Source organism: Gobius niger, assembly GCF_951799975.1.
Source record: "Gobius niger genome assembly, chromosome: 3".
NCBI lineage: Eukaryota > Metazoa > Chordata > Actinopteri > Gobiiformes > Gobiidae > Gobius > Gobius niger.
In genome coordinates, this window is record NC_136854.1 from 23,779,170 (window position 1) to 23,803,936 (window position 24,767).

At 42.6% G+C, this 24,767-nt stretch overlaps 1 protein-coding gene and 1 long non-coding RNA gene across 2 annotated transcripts; one reads left to right on the top strand and one right to left on the bottom strand.

Annotated features, from left to right (window-relative positions):
* The first annotated feature begins 35 nt into the window (after positions 1-35).
* Positions 36-23,266, top strand: LOC306960601. The gene is made up of 4 exons (XR_013792682.1): positions 36-174; positions 2,292-2,426; positions 4,278-4,331; positions 23,126-23,266. It is a non-coding gene; the product is annotated as an uncharacterized lncRNA (long non-coding RNA).
* dand5 (DAN domain family, member 5) lies at positions 21,711-24,006 on the bottom strand. The gene is made up of 2 exons (XM_079553042.1): positions 23,081-24,006; positions 21,711-21,999 (listed from the first exon to the last, which is right to left on the bottom strand). The coding sequence occupies exons 1-2, from the start codon at positions 23,558-23,560 to the stop codon at positions 21,718-21,720; spliced, it is 762 nt and encodes a 253-aa protein (XP_079409168.1). The 5' UTR covers positions 23,561-24,006; the 3' UTR covers positions 21,711-21,717.
* Positions 24,007-24,767: the final 761 nt, after the last annotated feature.

The following is a 24,767-nucleotide window of genomic DNA, read 5'->3' on the forward strand; positions in this document are numbered from 1 at the left end:
CAAAAAGTGGCTCCAGTCAGCGAGAAGTCGTTTGGAGAGAGCGGGACCGCGGCTTAGCTGGGTAATCTAGCGAAGCATGGCCTCAGACGCGTCCATGTCGTACGGAAAGAGGTGTTGAGGGGAGATTCAAAACGACAGAGCTAATAAAAATGAACCAAGAGAAGATGATGAAAAGTAAGTTTGTCTTTATGTTCTTTTCCTGCGTGGTTCGTTATCCAAAACGTGTCCAAAAAGCGGCTGTCTCCCACGCCGCGCGTCCGATCTGTTTTACACTCGTGTCTCTCTCTCTCTCCTCTCTCGCAGCTCTCTCTCGTTCAACGCAAACACAAGAACAGGCGCACGCTCTTGTACACACACGCGCGCGTACAAACGGGGGGACACCCCTGGTCCCACGTCGCCTCCTCCTTTTTGGAGCTGACGAGATGAAAGAGCAGCTTCTTCGCGTCGCAGAATGCCTCCACAGTCACGGAGAGCAGTCGAGCAGCAGCGGAGGCTGCACGGTGCGTAAAATGGAAGCCCTCCGCGCCTCTCCACTGAGGAGCGTACTAAGAGAGCACCTCAGTGACCTCGCTGTCCGGAGCGGGATTTGGGACAGTTGTTTACAATAAAGGAGTGTTTGCCTGAATTATTGGGTGAATAATTAATATGGCACACGGTGCGCAGGCTGTTGCGGCCACAGAGCAGCTGCGGTTTTAGGGCGAGTAATCACGAATTCGACTCTCTGAAATTCACCTGTTCCTCTCAGTGTCACATTGCACATTTGTATCATTATAGTATAGCCTATATGTTTTGGTGAGGTCTTCTGTCCTCACCAAATTTGCATCCTGTCACAGTATTTTATGACAAAGTTATCTGAATATTAAGTTACTGAAGTGTCTCGTGCTTGCAGCGGGATTAAACATGCACATTAACAGCGGATTTGAAAGAGGGAAAACTAAAGTTACAAATATATGATATAAAATACTAAAATAATCATCATGTTTAAACTTTCTAACTCAATTAACCAAACCTGCCTGACGGAACAACAAGAAACAAATCAGGCTTAAATCCACACTATGAAATCTGGAATTTCTCTGAGAATCGTGACCATCAGTTCACGCCAAAGTAAAAAAATAAATAAATAAATAAATAAGGCAATAAGGGGAAAAAACATCATAAAAATAATCCAACATTTCCCCCACATTCAAACCCACTTGTCTGTCTCGCAGGCTCGTCATCCGCCTTTGTCCAAATATCGAAGCATTCCTCAAACCTACTCATTAATTATGCACGCGCTGATCTCCGAACACATTTAGTGTGATCGATTATTGAACGTGTCAGTTGAGTTTAAAGCTTAGGAGCGGGGCTGAGTGATCGCAGACAGCGCGCTGGTGTCGAGGCCTTCAGGGTCTTTTCTCAAGCTCAGTTGTCTTTCTGTACATTAACACGGGAACAAATCATCAACCAATAAAGCTGTCACTTAAAAAAAAAAAAAAAAGATAATGTTTACATTTTTGATCAGACGCAGCTCCTTTTTTTTAAAATCTCCATTGATTAAGTTTAGAGAGTGTGTTGTACCCATATGAAACAGGCCTTCAGGGCTGATTACATCGTCATTTATTATTCATTTTTACAGTTTAGTTTTACAGTTTTTTTTTTTTTTTAATAAAATGAAATAAAAACGAGCCAGAAAAAATAATCAAATAAAATATGTTATTATAGAATTTGAATGAATAAATAATAAATAAATAAATAATGATAATAATAATTTGCGTGAGTCCACCCTATAGCTCTGCAGAAAAAAAATCAATTTGATGAATTGGGTTTAATTTATTCTGTGGTCTTAATCATATATAAGTTCCTCATAAATATTATGGCCTTTGACTTCTTTAATAAAGGGGTAAACTATTCATAGACTAACAATGAGTCATAGCCAATAGTGAGTTTGATTTAATACTCACAAGTCAAGCTGTAAAAAAAAAAAAAAAGTTCTATAGGCCTTATTCTCTTTGAAATGAAATAACGCAGATAAAATATTTTTTTAGGGACAAATTATCATCATCAAAAGTAAAACACGTTTGGCTTAAATGATCATTCATACACTCCTTGACCCGCCTTTAAAAACAAAACAAAAAAAACATACTATCAGTAAATAGTATGAAAACATGGCCTAGTATAGAGAAGAATAAGAAAGTAACTGGTTGATTTTGTTTTGGGGGATTTTAATTTCATCTCAGCTTTCCGCCAAAAGTTTGTGTCTAAATTTAGTGACGGAGATGCTGTGTGTTAACAGAAGCCTATTCTCACCGCAGGCCCCTGAAGCTGCTCCTGTTCACCACAACGCTCCCACCACACGCTGTTTTACTGCCACGTTATGAGGCCAACGAGCTTCAGACAAGGCCACGATCCATCCCTCACCACCGAGACTCAGAGCTGTCACCTCTGCAGTAAGAACATGTTCTCTCCAGTACTTTGTAAAAGGTATTGATTATCAACAGGGTATACACAACTGTGCAGAAATGAGTATTTGCTTTTTTTTTCTACTCCAGAAGAGTAGAAATGATTTAATTTCTAGGGTGTAGAATTTACCCGGAATGAGTAAAGTACAAAGGATGAATTGTATTTTTTTTTAAAGTCTATTGAGATTATCATTATATTATTCCCGTGTTTTATTGTAAAAATGTCAACAGCAACAAAAAAAATCTCTTTTTGACATCTACCCCTAAAGTATCCGAACAACTAGTCTTTGTTATATGACTGTGAAATGAAAGATTTAGCCCGCAACCCGGCAAAACCGAGGTTATAATAGGCTCCTGCTAAAAACAAGAGTGTTTTTGTGTAAGGTTTTATCCATTTCCATTGCTCTCAGCGTTGAGCCAGGCCAGCACAGTGATCCTCAGCTGGACTGCACCGGTCTTTGCTTTTGGCTACTCAAAGTAATCCAAATGAAAGAAGGGAAATTATAGTGGAAAGTAGCAATATTGTAAATAAGAAAAAAAAAGGAAAAAAGAAAAAAAAAAACACGCATTTTTGGCTTGAGGAAAAGGATCAGGAAATGTGCGTAGCGAGTTCGGAAGGAAGGACGTAGTTAGTGTGAAGTAGTTATTGTGGACAAAAGAGAGAGAACAGGTCTCATGTCTGTGTGCACTGGAGACCCAGCCGCAAAAGAAAAGAGTGGGCACTAAACTGGCCATTGGAGGGGTGAGGAATGCCCGGCCCTGGCACACCAGAATGGGACAGAGGGTGGAGTATGTTCACACGACACTGCCAACATTCCCACTACACAACCATGGAAACTTTTTAACCTAAAGATTCTCAAGCAGCGGTCGCACTTTCCTGTCGAGGCTCATACTGTAAAACGGCTGCATGTGGATTTGTTCTCAAACTTAAAAGAGAAACCACCTGCTTTAAATAATTGCAGATGAGAACTCTCAAAATAATAAATCAAGCCTACTGCTGGCGCGAAACCGAATTTAGAGTTGAAATACAGAGGAAAATGGAACAATTCAGCATAAGCGAAAAGGAGATATTTAAAATGACACAATTGCAATAGAGTATCATTTTAAAGGTGTTTTAAAACAAACAACAGCTGCATTTATATCATTCAGTTTTGTAAGAACAACCAAACACCCACAATAATAGGCTGACGTGAAACAAAGCGGTCCTTTGACGCAGTTGGTCCGTCACAGGTTCGTCTCCTCTCGTGATTACGTGCTGGACGTGCTGGACGTCGCTGCGGTTTGACGAACGTCCCCCTGGTTTCCTGGAAGTGTCTGTGGCTTTGCGTCCGTGCAGGGGGTTTATCAACGGCTCGCACACACACCCTCCACCCAGTATCGCACCGCAGTGTGCTCGAGGAGGCAGGTGAGGGACTAGTTCAAAAACATCGTGGTCAAAACGGAAAGGCATGAGTGAATGAGTGAGTCAAGTGGATGTAAAGCTTATGAAGTTGATCTGTTATTATCATATCAGGTTGTGCGTGGCCTATTAGAGCAGAGCTTGTTGTTCATTTTGCATCAAAACTAAAAACACTTTGCTGATTATGCACTTTTGTTCAGTGTGAAATCGTCACATGCAACATTGGAAACACCAGAAGAACTAGATTGTTTCCATTTTTTAAAATACACTCAATTAACCCCAATTTTTTTCAATCATGTGTCTTTTCATGTGCAAGTTTGACTGCTGTTTTTACCCACAATATCGACTCAATCGTTCCAAAAGTGGTGCTGATGTGGCCACCTACACTGAACGCCTCTGTCTCATTGTCTCTTCTCTCTCTCTTTCTCTCTCTCTTGCAGCGCCTCTCGCATGGATTTGTTCTGGGCCGGGCAGGTCAACGATGGGCCACAAAAGTAAGAATTGTGACACCCGTACAGCTTTGGGTGAAAGCGGCCTGTGTCTTTGCCCCTGGAGAAAAGTGCACTCCTAATCTGTTTTCCTGGCTCTCCTATAAAGACCGAGCAAGACACTCTCGAGGCATCCTCTGATGTGCTGCCCCATCCACAGCGCTCCCCTCTCTCTGTTCGTCTCTACTGCCTCTCTCTGCCTCTCTCTGCCTTCGCCCCCCTGTCCCTATGCTCTCTCATCTGTTGTGTTGGCCCGTACCAGTCTTTGTATGGCGACAGCCCCCATTTCCAGATACTGCCTAAGAGCTCTGATTCCACTTAATCGCGCCGTTTTTTATTAGTTTTCCCTCGCAGGGTATTTTGTGTTCTGAGTTGCGTTTATCTATTATGCTGTTTCAGATTTATTGCTTTAGGGAGGCAGACTGTGTGGCACACTACCCAGCAGTACGGTACACGGTGCGGTGATCTCCCTACGTCTGCCCCTCTTTATGCCTGTCTGCTTTCATCCCTTCAAAATTAAATGAACAAATACACAGGCAGAGTGCTGTGCCACGCTCTATCACGACTGTGCTCAGACTTTCATACACTTCTTTATTAGTTTTCTTTTAAGCGGCGTGATCGCCCAAATGCATTTATTTATTTATCAAGCAATAAGGACCACAGGGGAGGACAACGTGGCATCAGTTTCTCAGATGGTACTCTACACTAGGTTCCATCTGTCCTGGCATCTTTTAACGTCTCAGCACTCGACTTTTCCAATTTTATAATAAAAACAAAAGTCACAGGTATGGCTTTCTTTATGAGCACAGATGTCAGTCTTTGAGTGAATTTTCTTTTATTTGCAGCTTATTTAGAGGAGCTTAGCGGAGACTGTGGCACTTTTGTCATCTTAAAAGATGCAAACAAATACAGTTTATTATTCATTAAATGGAGTTATTGGGATTTTGGGGCAAATAAGTGCCAGTGTTTGAGGTTATTTTAGTGCCATGCCTCGGCTCGGCAGCCTTGCTTATTTCTCCTCATTTAGGGAACGTGGCATGCATGCTCCAAATATTTTGCCTCAAAATGGCGGCCCAGTATTCCAGCCCACCATTTTGTTCTGTCACTGGATCCAGTCTGCACCTGACTCATTGGGCCAGTGTTGGCTTTTGAAAATACCCCCTCAGAGTATCCCGCTGTTACTAGGCATTCTGCAATGTTCATTGGTCAATGTGAATGTCGCTAACCCACACAGCCAATAAGAGGACACTGAACCGGACGCTTCCTGTAACTGAGGGGGCATCGCCAAATCCAAACGAAGGGAGAATGTGCCTAAAAAACACAAAACCGTCAAAGAGATTTATTTTATTTCAATTCCAAATTCATAAAGCCAAGACAAAGCAATGAAGGACATATACACCAGAAGCAAATCCTAATTATATGAAAGAAATTAATATTCATGACCTGGCCACCACATCCAAAATGGAGCACCCAGTCTGCCCTACCTAAATCCTCCCTCCTCCTCACTTCCTCTGCCCTCCATTGGGTGGCAACACTTGGTAGGGCACATGGTGAGACAGCTGTTGCAGGGCAACATGGGCATCTGTGGTGCTACATGAGGAGATGGTTTGGGGGAGTGGAGTATGCTGCTACAGAAGGCATTAAGGGTGGGGACAGTGTGTGTTCATCAGTGGGAAGATAGGAGATTAATACAGGGCCCATAGTGATAGATAAAAGAAGGCAGCAGCTCTTCATTCGTGCCAAGAGGAGGCTGAAAAGTAGCACTGAGCTTCCAAGCTCCTGTGAATTAGCATAAGATGGGCTTGATACTGAAGCCTACAGCACCATCCCTCACACTCAGCCTTCATCCTCTTTCTCTCACCATCACCCCTCCACGCCCACCCCCATCACTGTGCACCTTTCACATGAAAGCTAATGGGCATTTTCCCAGGGTTATTATCACATGCCAGGCCCGTTCCCACAACCAGAGACCTACCCAGAAACACACCTCTCTTCTTTTACTGATTCATCCCGATGTCTCACCTACCACACTGTTGCCACTTCTCTCTCCCCAAAGCAGCCGATCCCCACCTGGATGTGCCAGAGTGGGCACCCTCTGCCTTGGCGTTGCTGGGGCCTTCTGGTGCCCCAGATAGCTGTGTGTGTTTGAGCGCTGGCCCGACACAGGACGGGCAGAGCCAGCCCTTTAAAGCATGTTAAGGCTCCAGATGTTGGAGAATTGGGATTAACACAGGCCTTTTGTATGCAGACAAATTCGGACTAAAAACTCCTCTCAGTTACTTTACAGTAAGTATTCTACTGAAGAGCATCAAACTGAGGAAAATAACCAATAAGCCTAACATAACCCAAGCTATCTCACTATGAGACGCTTCAATCTTACCTTTTATCCACCCTTTACGACAATAATAAAATACTGGATTACACACAAATATGAGTGGGAGTACAAAGGTATGAGGGATGCTATGGAGAGTCAACAGACTCTGGCATCTCTGTGAGGTGGCACTGTTGCCAGCATTGCACCTCAAAGGACCAACTTGGATCCTCCAAACATAGAGGACCTGGGAGAGCTGACATACACACGCCCCAGTGTCCGGACACTCGCCTTTAGCTTCCTGCCACTACCTTCAGGGCATAGAGCTCTCACTCATGGGTGCACCTACGATGTCTTTAGTGCGCTGCCACTGCCCTTAGGCTGTGTACATTTGACCGGCACATTCAGGTAAACACACACACATCATCCAAATGGACATTCCACTGGAGCCTCTGTCAAAAAAATGTGAATGATAGTGGTTACTAATACTCTCCCGGCACAAGTGAGCGAGGGCCACAGACTGCTAATTACAAGTATACAAGCATGTGAGTCCAAAAGAGAGGGAATGTTTTCTTCCAGCCTCCACTATTGCTCTGTGTGAGAGTCTTGCTGTGCAGTGGTTACGGTGCCAGTTATGGAGTGTTTGCCATAGCAGGGAGCTCCCTTGGCACTGTGCCCTAATTTAGGGGAATTAAAAAGCACTAGACAGGCTCCTTTGTGGCACCGTGCGCCCGCTTTAATCTCCCCAAGCCTCAGCGGGCACCCACAGCACCAGGAGTGGGCACGGTGCCCACATGACCCAAGGCAATATGGAAATCACCACCAAAAATCCAAGTTAGGATCCCAACCCTGGCCCTGGTGCACAGCGCACTGCGAGGCCGTCACACACAATGCAAGTGATTTAAAATGATAGAAGTTGCTTGATTTTTTTTGGTCATTATCTTTTCTTCTTTCAAATGTTTCTCAACTTCATTTTAGTGTTTTAGGATGCATCATAAAATAAAAACCATCAAGTAAATGCCAAATGTTTTTTCTAAAGAGAGGAGCATTTTCATAATTAGGCCTGGCTGTTGTCCCTCATGCGCACATGCACATCCACTCTGCTGCTGAACTTTAAGGAGCAGGTGAATAACGCTTGTCATGAGGTCATCCATCAGACCTAATGAAACTGGCAGAGTCTGACTCACTGAGCGGCACCGCTGGCGCCACCCGCTAACTCCTGGAGAAATCTTCTGATGTAATTACACAGGGAGTAACTCACATACGCTGTTCACCTAAGGCAGTGTAGCAATATTGACAAAACTCCCAATCGGGATATTCTCACTGCATCAAAGTTATATAGGCCTACAGTACAACTCTGAAAACACCTCACCTGCTGCCACACCACAACGGCAGCTCGCGCTCTATTTTAAGCAACAGATGGTAAAGTGGATTGGTTTCGAATCCCAGTCTTGCTTCCGTCAGTCTACCCCAGGGCAGCAGTGACTACATTAGTAGCTTTACATTAGTAGCTTTACATTAGTAGCTTGCCACCAAAAAAACGTGATATATATATATATATATATATATATATATATATATATATATATATATATATATATATATATATATATATATATATATATATATATATATATAATATATATATATTTTTAAATTGGTGTCAGAGTAGTCTTTAAATACATGTGTGATATATTCTTTGTTCTCTTTGTTTGGTGGAATAATCATCCAAGCACAATCAAGGAAAGATGTCCCATCAGGTGGGCCGTGTGGTAGCCCCCAGAGGTGTGATTTGACTCTTTTATGATTTAAGAATACTATTTTTTACACTAATAAGTGGGACTTGTTATTTGCAGTTTCAATAAAAAACAAATTAGCGCTGAGAGGCCCCTCCTCTCTGCAGGTTCACAATGTTCCCTTAACTGAAACAAAGGGGCACTTTGGCCCCGAAACAGGGCGCTCTCTCTCCTCTCTCTCCTCTCTCTCCTCTCCTCCTCTCTCCTTTCCTCTCATCTTCTCTCCTCTTCTCCCCAGTTTCTCTGTCCCATGTTACATTTTCTCTCTCCCCCGGTGTCCATTTGTTTCCCTACTGGTTTCACTTAATAAGCTTCAAAGGTTTCTGGGCAACGTGGCTCACAAAAAAAAAGTTACCATGGCATTTCTTTTGGCAGAGTGTCCTCCCTCTCACCGAGGATATGGGGTTTCCATGACATCCATGGGTACCTTATAAAGCATACAATTGAGTATGTGTGTGTGTGCATAGCAGACATCTCGCGCCAACTTCAGCTAAATGATTAAACTCTGGTTGGAAAAGCAGGGCATCGGCTGAGCTGGTTGCGGAGTTCAGCTTTTGTCCGCCAACTCCAGTCGTATTTCTTAACACACTGTCACAGCCTCCAGTCCAAACTGTAATCAATGAAGCAATTAGCGTGCGCTGGGTTTTTCCATTTCACTGCTTTTAATCATACTTTTTTACATTAGGCAAATATATAATTTTGGCTTTGAAGTCTTATTGATTAATCAACTGCAGCACACATGAAAAGCTTAAAAGTAGGAAGCTTACAAGTCCTGTCTGTGAGTACATTCTGTTGTTTGTTTTTGTTAAAATTACCCCAGAGAGTCCCAGATCCAAGAGCTAACTTTAAACTTGGCTCCCGACATTCACTGATGGATAATGTTTTCATATTGGCACCTCCTTTTGTTTCCGTTAGTATTTGTGCGTGTGTGTACGTCGGTGTGCTTAAAAACTAATTAACTGTGCACAGAAGTTCTACCTTCACCACGATCGGCACAATACTTTTATGATTAACTCGCCCTCAGAAAATCAAAGGGATATTATTAAAAGGAGGAAACAACAGTGTACAGTAAATGATATCAGTGTTACTATTAGGAAAGATTCCATTTTCACTGGGACCAAACTGGAGACAGACAGGCCGAAGGTCACATTGAAATAGACCAATATCAGCTTAAATAATCACATTCAACGTGAGGAATGTTCTGTACACCCATGGATCCACAGCTTCATGTTTTTAATCTTTTTCTTCATTTCTCCATTAACCTCTTAATTGGGCTTTACCCAAATCTAAAAGCTTCTCGACTGGAGTATACAGGCTATAGGCCAGTGTAATGTCTCATTTGAAAGCTAAGACCTACAAAACTCATTAAAACACACAGACACTTTTTTGTTGCTTTTGTCACTCTTTGTCACATTTTCATCACTTCTTTGTCACTTTTTTGTCACATTTTCATCACTTTTGTTGCATTTTGTCACATTTTCGTCACTTTTTGTCAGTTTTGTCACAGTGTCGTCAATTTTTTGTTGCATTTCATCCTTTTTTATGACAGTTTTTGGTTGCGTTTTCATCATATTTTCTTCACTTTTTTGTCACTTTTTTGGTTGTGTTTTCATCACATTTTTGTCACTTTTTCCATAAAATTTGTATCGCTTTTTTGTAACTTTTCCGTCACTTTTTGGTCACTTTTTTAATGTGTTTTCGTCACTTTTTCCATCACTTTTTGTTGCTTTTTTGACTAGTTTTTGTTGCGTTTTCATCCTCGTTTGCGTGTCGTTTTGTCGCTATTTTGACTATTTTAAGCTTTTAGATTTGGGTAATGCTCAACTAGAGAAAAAGCACTGGGTTAAAAAGCAGTGGCAGCTGTAAAGATGGGACATGCCTTCACAAACTTGAATACCTGTACCTGTGTGCATTGTTCCTCTGGTGGCCTCTAGTGGTTTAACGACTCACTGTCAGCGTCTTGGGTTCTTATGTGGGGGAGGAAAGAAAAGTCATAGTACATTTTTTTCCATTCATCTCTCACTTTGCATCTGTCCACTTGCTCGTTTTAAGGCCATACCTAAATGGTCTCATGCTGACGCCTGTGTATTCTCAGTGTGGAATTAGGACTTTGAGCTCTGCTGGTAATTATGCTCTGGGAAGCCTGAGCCGACTCTGCAGGCTGTTAGTGATTTACACTTGTAGTCTTTACAAAGGTGTTCAAATGGGTCACTTTATTCTGAGAGCATTTATTTTTTTTATTTTAAGTTATGCATTTGCTTGAGATTTATTTGATAAAAGCACAAGCCAGCTTTGACTCTAAAAACAACAACTAAATAATTAGATCTCAATAATGAGCTGTGGCCCACTACTTCCTTTCATTCTGTCTTATTTATAGTGTGTATTTGATTAAAAAAAAGATACTGATGCTATTTATCTTATCAATGGCAATATTGATCGAGTAATATGTTGTAATAAAACGACATCTTGGTTTGAAAATTGATTGAATGAATTGCCAGTAAAATGATTGTCCTGTAGCAAGAGACATCAAAACCTTCAATCTTATGAAAGATCCTCTTTTTACCCTCTTAACCCCCTAAATCTAAAAGCTTCTTGAAAAAAAGTGGCAAAATAACGACAAAAATGAGGATGAAAGGGCAGCAAAAATGTGCCGGAAAAGCAACAATAACAAAATAAAAAAGCAACAAAAATACAATAAAAAAGTGACAAAAGTGATGCTAAAAAGCCACAAAAAGTCAGACAAACAAGTGACAAAAAACAACAAAGAAGCAACTAAAGAGCGACAAAAACATGCCAGGAAAGCAACAATAACACACCAAAAACGTGATTAAAGAGTGACAAAAAAGTGGCGAAAACACGGCAAAAAAAGCAACAAAAAAAAAGTGATGAAAAAGCAACAAAAGCCGAGAAAAACACATAAACCCTACAAAAACATGCTGAAAAAAGAGACAAAAACGCTTCAAATATGTGACCAAAAAACCCCGACAATGTGATAATAAAAGTTACTATCAGTTTTGTAGGTCTTCAGTGGAGAAGCTTTTAGATTTGGGTAAAGCCGAACTGGTTAAGGTGGGGTGAAGAGGTGAAGCCGTTAAACACTTTTACCTTTATTGTTTAAGTAAATGCAAACCCACTGCTCTGTGGATGGAACTATAAAGCACTTTCATTGAGGACTTGAGGACTGTTGTTTGCATCAGTGTGACAGGAAAGCTCCGCCCCTGAAAGTCGGGGAACAGGATCATAAAGTCATCCTTTGGAAGAATTGGGATGTGAGGAATGTGTTTCAAAAGTGAGGAAGCAGTTTAAATAAAAAGTAAAAAAAATAAAAAAAGAATAAAAAACAGCGTGGTTTTCGGCAGCTCTAGTCTTTTGGATGAAAAAGCTTTTTCGTCTTAGTCATATTTGAGTTATTTCTATATGTGATAGTTTTAGCTTGACTTTTTGCACTGGCCTTCAACACAAGCTGAGCAAGTCTTCAGTATTATTAACTTTTGTAGCTGTCTTTGCTCATAATGTTGAGCAGCACCTTGGGCAGATGTAGCTGCTTTGACATGTTCTATATAAATAAAGTCAACACTGACAAAAACTCCCAAAGGTTTTAGTCTGGGAAATAAGTGTTTGTTTCATCAGATTGAGTTAGGTCAATAAGTGTATTGCAAATAAGTACTGGAGAGTGGGATGAAGGTTGACACATTTGTTAATCAGCGTTCATGTATACACTGTGTGTACTTTAATTAGGGAGAAAGAAACACTGTACTGAGAATTGGGACTTTATAAACAATGGACAGTATAACGTTTAAACCATTTTAGTTGAAAGCCAAACGATTTCAGACTTTCTTAACACATTTATAACATCCACATTTTTCACAACTTTCAGGAAGCAAATTGGAGCTACTTAGTCTAGTTCACAGTCCATATAAATTATTATTATTATTATTATTTTCGTTTATTTATTTATTTTTACAAATGTTTGCTAACAATAGAGGAGCTTCAAGCATCAAAGCTGATTGGCTGCAGAATAAAGACAATTTGAACACTGAAATAATATCGCTCTCCAAAGTGATACAGCCTCAGTATGCAAGATTTAATTCAACATTTTTAAGAGAAATCAATTATTAATCAATTATTATCACACACACACACACACACACACACACTTACACACACACACACACACACACACACACACACACACACACACACACACATATATGAATATGTATTTTACTTCTGCGCGAGTTAATTTCGAATAATATAAAAAGGGACAGAAACTGTGAGTTGACATTTTGATATTGGGTTTTTATAGCACCTTATTGTAAAAAAGAAAAAAATATATTTATTTATTATATTATATGCTATAGGTTTAACCTCTTAACCCCCACCTAAACCGGGCACATTTTCTCAAGTTTGGCTTTACCCAAATCTAAAAGCTTCTCAAAAAAGTTTCAAAATTGGGACAAAAACAAAACGAGGATGAAAACGCAACAAAAAGACAAAAAAAACAAAAGAAGTGGCAAAAGTAAAAGGTCGAAAACGCTATAAAAAAAAGAGGCCATAAACGGCAACAAAAGAGTGGCAAAAGTCTGATGACAACACAGCAACAACGCAAGGACAAATCAATCAATCAATCAAAGTTTATTTATATAGCACTTTACCACAATACTAGGGGGTTCAAAGTGCTTCACAGAAATGAGTGCATCCTAGACACAATTCAGTGTCTTCTAAAAAGATCCATTTAGATCAGTTTTGTAGGTCTTAGCTTTCAAATGAGGCATCAGGCTAGAGGCTTTTAGATTAGACCATGGATTTATACATTTAACATCATGATCATCATCAAAATCAGACAATAACATTTTCCAACAAATCCTTTTCCAGGTGACCGGCCGCTTTTCTAGAAGCCATTTTTTAGTGAAATGTGGAAATGTTTTAAATGTACATGCAATAATCTCTGTTGGCCGTGTGTTCCTCTGACCCATTGACAGAGAAGTCAGGTTCAGCCAAAGCAGTTTTACATTCTGGGATGCTGCATCTCCTCTGGAAGTATCGAGCCATTTTATCAGTACATAAAGTTATGCATTTTCTCAGAGGATTTGCAGTGATGTAAACAAACATTAGTGTAGAAGATTAGTTTTTTTTTTAAATTCAGAATTAAGGTGTTACTGCCTGGATTTCTTATCACATTTGTAATTATTATAAAGCATTTTGGCCACTCTGCCTGAGACACACAGTCATTTATGACCCACCTTAAAGCCCAAACCTCCACTCTTCTCCTATCGTCTTGCTGAGTCTTATTCTAATTCTGGCATTTCAAAGAAACCATCAAATTCTCCTTGTGCTGAGCGCTCGTGCAGCAGAGCGCGGGCGAGTGTGAGACCAGATCGAACCATCAAAGCGGAGAAAACGTGGTGATAACAAGCCAAGTTAATAAAGGGACAAAACAATTAGGACGTGTAAGATTGATACGGCCCATTGATTTGAGTGCCCGGGTTTGATACTGAGATATTGATATGCTCATTAACGGGGGGCTCATTGCTTCCCTGAGGCTGGACTGACAGGTGTGGCTCCCACGTACACTCTGCGTACACACACACGCACACACAGCCAGCAGCCCCAAAGCCTACGGGGCATCTTCCTCTATCCTACCCGAGCACAATGGGCACTTTGTCGCGAGCCCACCCGCCTCCCTGCCCCAAGTCCTTACCATCAACCCCCCACCGGCTTCTAGCACATCCCTCTTTAAACGGGAGATTATGCAAATGAGCTACCCCTACACATAAAACCCTTCCGACAAATAATACTATGGGAGAATCTCTCTTATCACCGAGACCTGGTTATGCTGAGGCCTAAACACAAGCGTCCCAGGTGTGAGCTACGGATCCCCCCCCCTCACAGACTCATGCTTTGAATCGTGAGTCTGCTCGGAGGCATGAAGCAACTCTTTCAACTCACAAAGGTAATAAAACATACATTTGATACACAGCAGCTGCAAATGCGCGCGGCTTTTGGGGAGGGCGTTCGATGAGTCTTCGCTCTCACACCTGTGCCCCGGAAAACTGCGAAGCCACGTTTCAGAGGAGCACATCGGTGGAGGAGGGGGTCAAGGGGTCGCGCCTTGTTAACGCCGGAGCGGCTCGTGGTACATCTGTAAAAGGAGGGAGAGTTAAAACTGACTGTGACAACACAAACACGCTCAGCGGGCCTGGATGCATGCAGCGGTCCGTCCCGAGGTCAGGCTGGGACACAGGTTAGCACAGGGTTAAAACCCCCGTGCACATGAGAAAAACAGCAGAAACAGATTTAAGAGAGGAGTGCATGCCAAGACTGCCATCTGTTTGAGATGCCCCCCCCCCCCCCCCCCTCCCCAGCTTCCTCCCATCTCTCCCAATTTTAACCATCTTTGTCTGCGCTCATTCCCTCGTTTCCTCTCCCAAAGCCTCATACAGTACATATTTTGTCAACAGCTAAATATTACCATTCATTATTTGTTCTGCAAAAGCTGCCTGAGTGCTGATAATCAACTCAGATGCTATAGATACTGGGAGGAGTGCGGGGAGGGGGAGAGGGGCTGAGATAAGTCCAAATCTGGCACCCGTCTCAAGTGTAATGACACCTCCATCTCTATGGAAAACCATCTCCTTTTGTCTCCACTTGCATGGAGTGCTTTCTTTTTACTGTTTTGTTCCCAGAAAACCCATGGATCATTTGCCAACATTTTAAGAGCTGCGAAAAGAAGGATTTTTTTCAGCCGTTTTTAATGTCTTCCACCTCGCAGGTGTTTCTTTTTAAGGCGTTCTCCACAATGCCAAGTTCGTCTTGGCTCATCTTGAATGCCGTGGGCCTCGAGGGGAGACAGAAAAAAAACAAGGTTGGAGAAATCTTATTGATTAGCAGTTGTCGCTTCCTTTTTCTTTATCTCACTGTGGCTCTCCTGTTTGAGTCCACACTCTCAATCTGCAGCCACTTTTAAGTGTTGATATGGGGGATGTGAAACCTTTGTGAGACAGGCCAAGAAAATAAGCAGATAAAGAACCTTACCTAAACTTTAAACCTGCTGCTGTTTCTTTAAAGAGCCTGAGAAGTGTGGCTGTGTGTATGTGTAGCTCACTTGTCTCTGAGAAGTCAGTGTCTTTACACCTTCAGCTAAACTCACTCTCTCATCTGATTCATAACACACTGAAATGCAGTGCTGCACTGCCTCTTGCAATCTGTGTAATGCTCAGTTCATTCACTGAGATACTATGCTCTTCAGTGCCTCCATGTGGTGCAAACTCAAACATCATGCTTTCACAGAAAAGTCATGTTTAGGGTTAAAGGATGACTTCTCAGAGGAAGAGATGTTTACATAAAACATTGCACTTGTATTGATGAAGACATGTAGTCTATTTAGTGCAATGTGATGGATAAATTAATCAGGTGATTGGTAGTGCTTCTGAAAACACTCGGCTGAATGTAAAGTAACATGTGAGGGGGGCAGCACAGAACCAAGATAAAAAGAGCGCGCCGGGTAAGAAGTACCATCTGTTTTTAGGCAATGGAGAGATAAATGTGAATGTGGCTGCCTTGTGTAAGGGGCTCTGCATACAGGCTTGTACCAGGGCCACACGGAGGTAAGGCAGAGGGGCAGATAAGAGGAGGTGGACAGATGGAGGAGACCAGGATGAGAGCGAGTGGCACAGTGTGCAGGAGAGGCAGGCTGGCAGCGGTGAGAGCGCACTGGGCACGCTCACATCAGGAGGGGACATGACTCGACATGGCGGCTCAGCCCAGCTGGGTCAACGCTCCACACTGCCATGTTGTTCTGGCATGACGCTCTGGTCTCTCACTTACACACATGGGCCCACTAACAAATCCTGTTACCCAGCTCTGCTGCTCATAGCTGGACACTCTCCGTCATAGGCAAATGCACACAAACTCACACCCAAAATGCCATGGTTTTGGCTAGAGCCCGGCAGCCAGGCAAGGCCTTGGACTAATGGAAACGCCAAACTCGTTACTCTAACGCTGGGTGACAAGGGCACCTTGGGCTGCAGATGTTCCTGCTGATGACAGATGGAGCCTGGCACTGCCAGGGGACAGTGGGCCAGGCCTGTGCCAGCTCCATGCCACCTGCACTCCTCCTCTGCTCCCTCTTCTGCTCCTTTTGCACCTCTAATATTCTGCTCTGTAGCCCTCCTCTGCATCCTTTATGCTGCTCCTCTGCTCCTTCCTTTTCATTCCTCCTTTCCTTACATCACCACATTCCCCTCCTCTGCTTATGTCCTCTGTTCCCTCCGTTATACCCCCTCCTTTACACCCCTCCTCTGCACCCCATACATTCGCTCCCTCTCTTGGCCTATCTGTGCTGAACAGTGGGCCTGACTCCCCGTCTGTGCCCAGCGTTTCTCAATCACATGCCACTGGCACTCTGCTTGTCCTGCTCTGCCCACAGCTATGACGACTGTTTGTCCACACACACTGCCACACTGGCATGCTTGCGCCTATTGGTATTGGTCCTATTGACAAAAAAAGTTTTTAAGAACATTTGTACATTTCAATATGCAAATAGCTAAACTCTGCAGAGATGTATGTCCCAGCTTTAGCAGTTAACTGATGACATTTAATCCACCACAAATCCCTCTTTTACAGCTCATCCACATAGTGCTGTATGTGTAATGACAGCATTTATCTTCATGGAAGTGGTGACAGGCTGCTGGAGGTGGTTCTCTGCTCTGGCTCTACACACTGCCCACCAGGATCATTTGCACGATGCTGTAGTCGCCAGATTACCAAAGTGTGCTCAGCTGTAATTTTGATGATTGTGGCTTTTGCTTCTGCTTTTAACTCCTAGAATTATTGAGCTATCTCTGCATACAACTCAGTCACTGCAGTGTCTTGAAGTGAATATATTCAAAATAAATAAGTAAATATGTAATTAAAAGAAATATTGTATTAATTTAATATGACAATTTAAATGTGTGATGAGGTGAGAACTGCACAAGGGCAAAGTCTCTACACATTGAAGTCATTTTCACACAGAAAATGAGAGGAGACTCTGGACATTCCCTTGTTTTCTAATGCCAGCAACAAAACGAGGCCCATCGTCTGTCAGTCTGGTTATCCAAGATCTGAAAGAACATCAAGACACCAGAGAATCATATGTTTGCAGTTTGGGCAAACTTAATCACTCTGACCAGGTCTGTGCAGCCAACACGGCACTTTCAGCTTGGCTTGTTGTTGTATCTGCTCCACACTACAACAATTCGATATTGAGTGATCTATGTGTGTTTTGACTTTGTGCATTCTAAACAGATTGTGACCAAAGCTAATTGTTTTTCATAATTTGACATCATTTGTACCCCAGGCTTTGCCCTTCCGAACAAAAAAGTGAACCCCTTTGCTGTGCGCGGTCCCCTCACTAAACACAACAATTATCTCTTCTCCATTTGGCGCTGGCTTACCTCTCCGCTGCTGTTCCTTCATCGCACCGGGCTGTTCCTAAGGCAGCCTCTGTGACAATAATCTGGTCTGAGACTCTCTAAAGTGCTTCTTAAGTGGAGCGTTCATTTTAGTCTTCATGTTTCTTTTAAGACTTAAACCACAAAAAGCTGCCTACGAGGAATACCAAATCAAAATAGGGCTTTACTTAGTTATGAGGTGTGTGGGTGAGGGGGGTATGGATAGATTGGCAATAGCTGTGTTTGCGAGATTCACAGTGCCAGCTCTTAATTACTCTAATTGGAGTCATTAGCTAAGTGAGCATGAGAGACATCACCTGCACAGCACACTGGACCACACCTGCCCCTGTCTGGCCTCTGTGTGCACCCTTCTTTCCTGCTCTCCTCTCCTGTACCGCACCTGTCTGCAGATATCCTGCATGCCCCTTTGCCACTGGCAGATCTCGGGAGTTTGTGTTCAGATGTTTTAAATGGGATGATATCCTTGAAGTCCAGCATTGTGTGCATAACCCGCAAACACAGTCCATAGACTAACATCAGCAAAACAAAATAAAAAGAGAGACAGATGAGCTCAAAGTTGTATCCAAATGCTTTTAAGTTCATGGTATCTCTAGTATTTTACTTTATACATTCTAAAAATCTTTATTTGCTCACTATTATGGAATGCAGAATACTTGTAGTGTTTGTCAGCACATCTTCAGCTCTGTAGGGCGCTGTCTGCCCCGATCTGCTGCTGTTGTGCCGCTTGGCAATGCCTCCACAGCACGCTCCATCAGAACAGGGTTTACATAAACACAGAAAATTAACCACACCTGCAAACACACCATTGTCGATAGATCTGTTTGAACAAGAACCTAAAAATCATCTGAAGATCAGCTTCATTCCTCCTGCTCACAGGAGTTTTTAGGAGTTTTGCAGGCGATCAGGAATCTTGCTCGGCGTACGGCTAGAATACTTAAATTGGATACATTGTCGTCTCTCTTCAGATTGTTCTGGACTCTCGACTCTCAGAACATCTTCAAATGAAGATTAAGCTATTTACCCAACATACGAACAAACCTATGAAAACAAGGTTTATGTCCACTGGTGTGTTTCATTAGCTTTAAACACTTTCATTCATACACATTCTGAGGAGAAAGTAGGACTTGATCCAGTGACAGACTTTGATGAGACCCAGTCTGCAGGCGACACCTATCTGTACACTGCTCAGCACCAGCAGACGATCTGGCAGAGTGGCAGCCTGAATGGCCCGGGGCAGAGGCTCCAGCTCAGCCAACTCTGACCAGCTGGTCCAGACTAACACCAGTGAGTGCTGTTAGCACGACTCTATCAGCAGGGAGCGCGATGTTAACTGTGGTCCACACAGAGTCACACCTGCAACATGAGGACACCTGCACTGGGCGAGAGGCTAAACTTTACAAGCTCTCATTTGTTTTTATTTGTATACGACTTTGGGTCTTAATGATGATAATGGCTTACAGTTATATTAGGCTTTACAAGTCTGTGTTTCTCTGAGCGCCTCAGTGTAGTCATTATTCATTCACTCGGTGGTAGTAAGCTACTATTATGGCCTCAGCCGACATTGGGGTAGACTGACGGAGGTGAGGCGACCAGTCTGTGCCATCAGACCCTCTGACCAACACCTGCCAACACTCACTCTCATTCATTCATTCTGGCCTATTGTACATGTTTTTAGTGGTAGGGGCGACTGGAGTGCCCAAAGGAACCCTACATTGACCTCCATGCAAACTCCACACAGGAAGTTTAATTTCTTCAATGTTTTAAGAGCTTTAGTTATTTGCACAGGCAGCCAGTGTCAGTGTACTGTGTATACGGCCAGTAGGAATCCACTGCTGGGGTTTTATGTGATTAGTCCAGATTATTTTATTTGTTATTATTTGGGTTACTGACGCCCAGTAAATGTCCTCAGCCCAAAGTGGGATGGCCACCCTCAGGAACGCCCCGTTTGTTTGTTTTTTTGCAGAATTGCTCAAAACTGTTCTGGATTTCTGGCCTTTAAGACGGTTATGAGAGCAAAGGACGCTGTACCACAAGTCATTGGACATTTCCAATTGTTAACTTGTGTAAAGCAGGCTGATGTGCATACTGCACAGAAGAACCTAGTAAAGACATGCTTTATCAACTGTATCCACATCGCCACCCTAAAAGTAATTGTCTTGTTATATAGTTCATTATAACCGTAGCCCTACTTTTCCTGAACCATGTCTTGAGACTCATCACAGGTCTCCTTCAGGCCCACCTCCTCACCGCTCCTGCATCTGACAGTTAAAAGGCGTGCATACTCAGAGAAAGAGCAGGCAGCTCATTGTGCGTTTAAAGCGCTAACTAGGCCACTTAGCGCCCCGTGACGCTGATCCGATCCCCGAGGCGTTGAACTTGGCACCGGGCCCTCCTTCTTTTCGCTCCTTCCCTTTCCTCTCGCCATGGGAACCAGGCCATCCTTAATGACGCAGGAGTGCTCTGCCCCATCCCACAATGCAAAGGGGCCTGACATCTGTCTTGCTAAGTGGTGCGCTCTCTTGTGCACCTTGTTTGTTCAATCAACAACTCCCCCTCCCAATCGACATCCCTGTGTTTTTATGCTGAAATTAAGACAAAAGCGGAGAGGGTTTTGTCAATGAGCCTCTGAAACCGAGGCCGATCAACCGCTCTCTTAATAATTAGGGCGACTATATGGAAAATGATGTTGCCTCTAATAGCATGATGGTCAGTTAACTTACCTCCGGTGTGCACTGAGGAAAAGTTAATTGATTCAAAGTGGCCCCTAATTCTACATATTAAATACCCAGGCAAATATTTGTCCCATCAATCATGAAAATATAGCCATCAATGCAAGATGCTAATCACATGCTAATGGAATCCAGAGACTCAATGCACCCCGTAGTGCAATGAACGCTTCCACTTCCCCCCCTCCCAAAAAAAAAGCCAAGTGAATGCAAATGGCCATCTAAGCAGCCATTTTGACCGCATGCCAAGGCAATGTAAAGAGCCCTCTTCTTTTTGCTCCTCTGGGAATGTATGTGGATACGTGTGGAGATGCGTTCACTTTAGTGAGCCCAGGTGCCAGTGTATAAATGAATAATAGTTTTTATGAGCTCTAACTGCTAAACAAAGCGCATGCAGACATAATCGCAACGGCCGCTTAAGTGCGTCTGTGCTGAAGGATGCTCACATTCCCACATGGAATGGAAAATAGGTGGCTCCTATACATAATTCAGGGGCCCATGATAGAACAATTGTGTTGTGCTCATTGCCAAGTAGCAGCACTCAATAGCAGTTTGGGCACTTTCAGATGTCAGTGCGACATGACATGCTGTCAGGAACACACTAGAAAAAATGTTGATGTGGAAAATGAGCACGCAGAAGTCACAGACAGGGTATGAACAAAACAAGATGCAGTCTGGGTTACGATCATACACATCTATGTCTCAAAAATGTAATGTGGAGAGCATTTCAACTTGACAGACTCCGATATGGAGTATACTGATCGCTTTGGCAACTAGGCCTTGTTGGGGTGATAATTATTTTTTTACTGTTGCTTCTTTTGATGTAAAATGTTGCCCTGTAGATTGTGTAAATTCACACACATAAACTGTAGAAACACCAAACCAATTTGATCTATTTTTTTTATTATTTCAGCTTAGAAAAAACTAAACATGTCTTCAGCAAAAGTCCAGTATGAACTACAGTTCGATGTAAACATATGGCCCAAAACATACAGGCCACTTTGTCAATGATCCATGGCAAAAAAGTCACCAGTGGTCGAAACAGTTTTCACTCAATCACACACACATGTACAATCAGCTGTTCATCTGATCCTCCAGCAGCAGTTACAGGTGCAGAGACCCAACCGTGGCCTTCTCCTCTCGTCCCGTCTCGCACTTGCACTCCTCCACCACCATCACCCTCTTCTCCCTCACCCCCCGGGCTCCACAACGCAATGGGACAGACACTGTGTGGGCTTTGGACGGGGCGCAGCGGGAGCAGGGCGTCTTCCGGTGATGGGACGTCCCACTGGAGAACTCCAACTCAGGGACGAACAAGGAGTTGCACTGGCCGAAGCACAGTTTGTTGTAGACGGTCAGAGTCTCGCACCCCTCGGAGGTGACTTTCTGCATGTAGGAATGAAACAAAGACCATACAGTTTCAAAACAGGGACTACTTATTTACTTTATATATATATATATATCATATATATATACTTGTTTGCGAGTTCTAATGTTTTGTTGCAGCTGTCACACTCAGCTTTATGAGTGTGACATTGATGTGAGAAGCAAAAGGTTGACAAGTGAGATTTACACTTGAAAGGCAAGCTCTAAATTAGTCAAATCAAAAGAGAAAAGATAAACATTGGTAATCCGTTTAGTCTTGTTGAGTTGGAGCAAATGGGAAATATAGAACTCAATTGAGATAAATACATTTATTTATAAATAAATAAATATGAATAAATAAATATAAATATATATAAATACATAAATATATATATGAAGTACTGAAAATAAGCAGGAAAACAACTTTAAGCAATCTATATTTAAAAGAAACTACTGGAAAACAATGCTCCTGGTTTAGTACTTTCAGGGTTAAAACGGCATTCTCTCTGGATCATTTCGAGGTATAAGCTATACATTTTTGATATGTGGAAATCTATAATTGTATGTTGTAATGTATTGCATCTAGGTCTATAGGAAGATGACTTCTATCTGTATGTAGTAGTTGTCATATTAGATGCGCATTGCAATTTGTAATGGGGATTCAGTACCTGTCCTGTGCAGCTCCGCTGATTCTCTTTGGTGTGATGAGATATTTGCTTAATTTATAAAATGAGGCAGCTGTCCGAAAGCTGCCTGTGGCTGCAACTAGTGTAGGGGTGCTAGTTAATCAGAATTAATCCACAAAGATCGACTCTGTCTCCTCACAAATCGTGTCGGCAGGAGCTGGTTTTTGGTTGTGAGCTATCCATGGTTTAAGCTGTGCCAGTGACGTTGCTGAGGGTGCAGGCGTGATGAACCCCTGTTGATAAGCTTGAAGCTTTTGTGGTCCTTTTACCCAAATGTAACATACATGATACATGTTGTAGCATACATGTGCAGTGCATCTTCTGCAAATACTGAAGTCAATATGAAAATGATTTCTGTAATAATTACTTTAATTACTTCAAATATATCAAATACTACATGTTGTGGTGAGTCTTACCTGAGTGAACGGCACTGCGGTGCATGTCTGTTTTGTGTCCTTCAGAGCATTGGGCAACATCACACTCATCTTGTCCCCCTTCTCAATGACCCTCTGCCACATCTGCTGCCCGTGTCTCTTCTTCATGTCGGTGCTGGAAAGGACCTTAGGGTGCAGGTGGTTTAGTGGGTGCATGGGAAGCTTCGAACCGATGGCTGGACCAGGGCGCCCCAGTGAGAGAAAGGCAGGGAGTGCAGACCTGGCACTCAGAGAAGGGGCCCTTCTGGAACTCAGTCCCCTTCTGAAGAGTCCCGATTGAGCCAAGGCGCGATGGTCCAGCTGCACCACCTTTACTACTCCCTGGATAGGCTCGCCCGGACCTCCGCCAGACGCCTCCAACTCTTGCCTGTAACCCCTTTGCAGGCTGTCCAGAAGATGCTGAGGGATTGGCATAACAAATGCCGCGAATGACAAAAACATGAGGCCAATAAAAAATGCCATCTTTTAAAAATGTGAGGAAAATGCCAGAAAAAATGATGATAAGTTTTGTTTTTTGGTTCAAGGTTCCAAACGGTAACCTTGCTGTCTTACTGTCAGTGTGAGAGAGTGGGAGAGCTTATATACCAAACTGCCAATTCTCACCTGGGTTTTAATGCAGAGAAGGTGTCACAATTCCCACAGCGCAGTACACATCCTACAAGGCCAGGTAGAGGATCAGAGCCAGACTCAAAAGATCACACTTTTATTAAGGCGTTGTTTAACGTGGCCATAAAACAAGCACTGGAATTAACTGAGTCTATAACTGTGGTCATTGTATTCACAAGAGAAGCTTTGAAACCCATGACTTGACGTGTCAGCGGAGGCTCATTTCAAGTGAATGGGAAACTTGAGAGGGCCTTATATCGGGATGATTTGGTGTATATCCTGAGATTAACACATTTAAATGGGGATGTAATAACATTTGCATAAAATGTTTTAGTCACAGTGTAATACATACATTATAAACAAAATGAATAACAAAAGAGTGAGTTATTTGGTATAAATTAATCAACATTTCTGCTGTTTTAAAAAATAAATACTTGACTCAGCAACCTTTAAGTGGTCCATTATTTTTCTTTCAGCATTGTCATGTAAATTGTATTCTTTCTGCACATTTATTTCGTTACGGATTAGCTGTTGCGCATGTATGTCACTTTTCACGTTTTTTTTTTTCTATTTCATCATAGTTCGAAGCATCTCCAATTGTTGATTTTTAGTGCCACAGAACAATAATGATTTTACACTCTCTGTGCAAACGCTCTTGTTCATTCCTTCCCACACGCAGCCCTGCTCTGAGCACGGCCCTTGATGTGCCATTATTACACAATTACAGCTGAATAGGAGTGCTCACCCGTGACGTGATCACTCAGTGGGTGCTGAAGGGCGCCCCGGTCTCAGCTCCACAACGGGACACTGTTTGACTTTCTCTTTGTGACCCACGTCCTCTTCATGTCAGCCCAAAGTGAACCGCAGCCCACGAGAATTCACCCCTCTGACAGATTACACCCCAGCACACTCCAAAAAGCACGGGATTTAACAAGTCCTTTGAAAAACACAAACAATGGCTCTATGTTTTAATGAGAATGTAATTTCTCCTAAATGTATACATGATATAATGATTATTTTATGTTGTAGAATTTTGTTTTATTTTGTAGTAGTTTCAGAGACT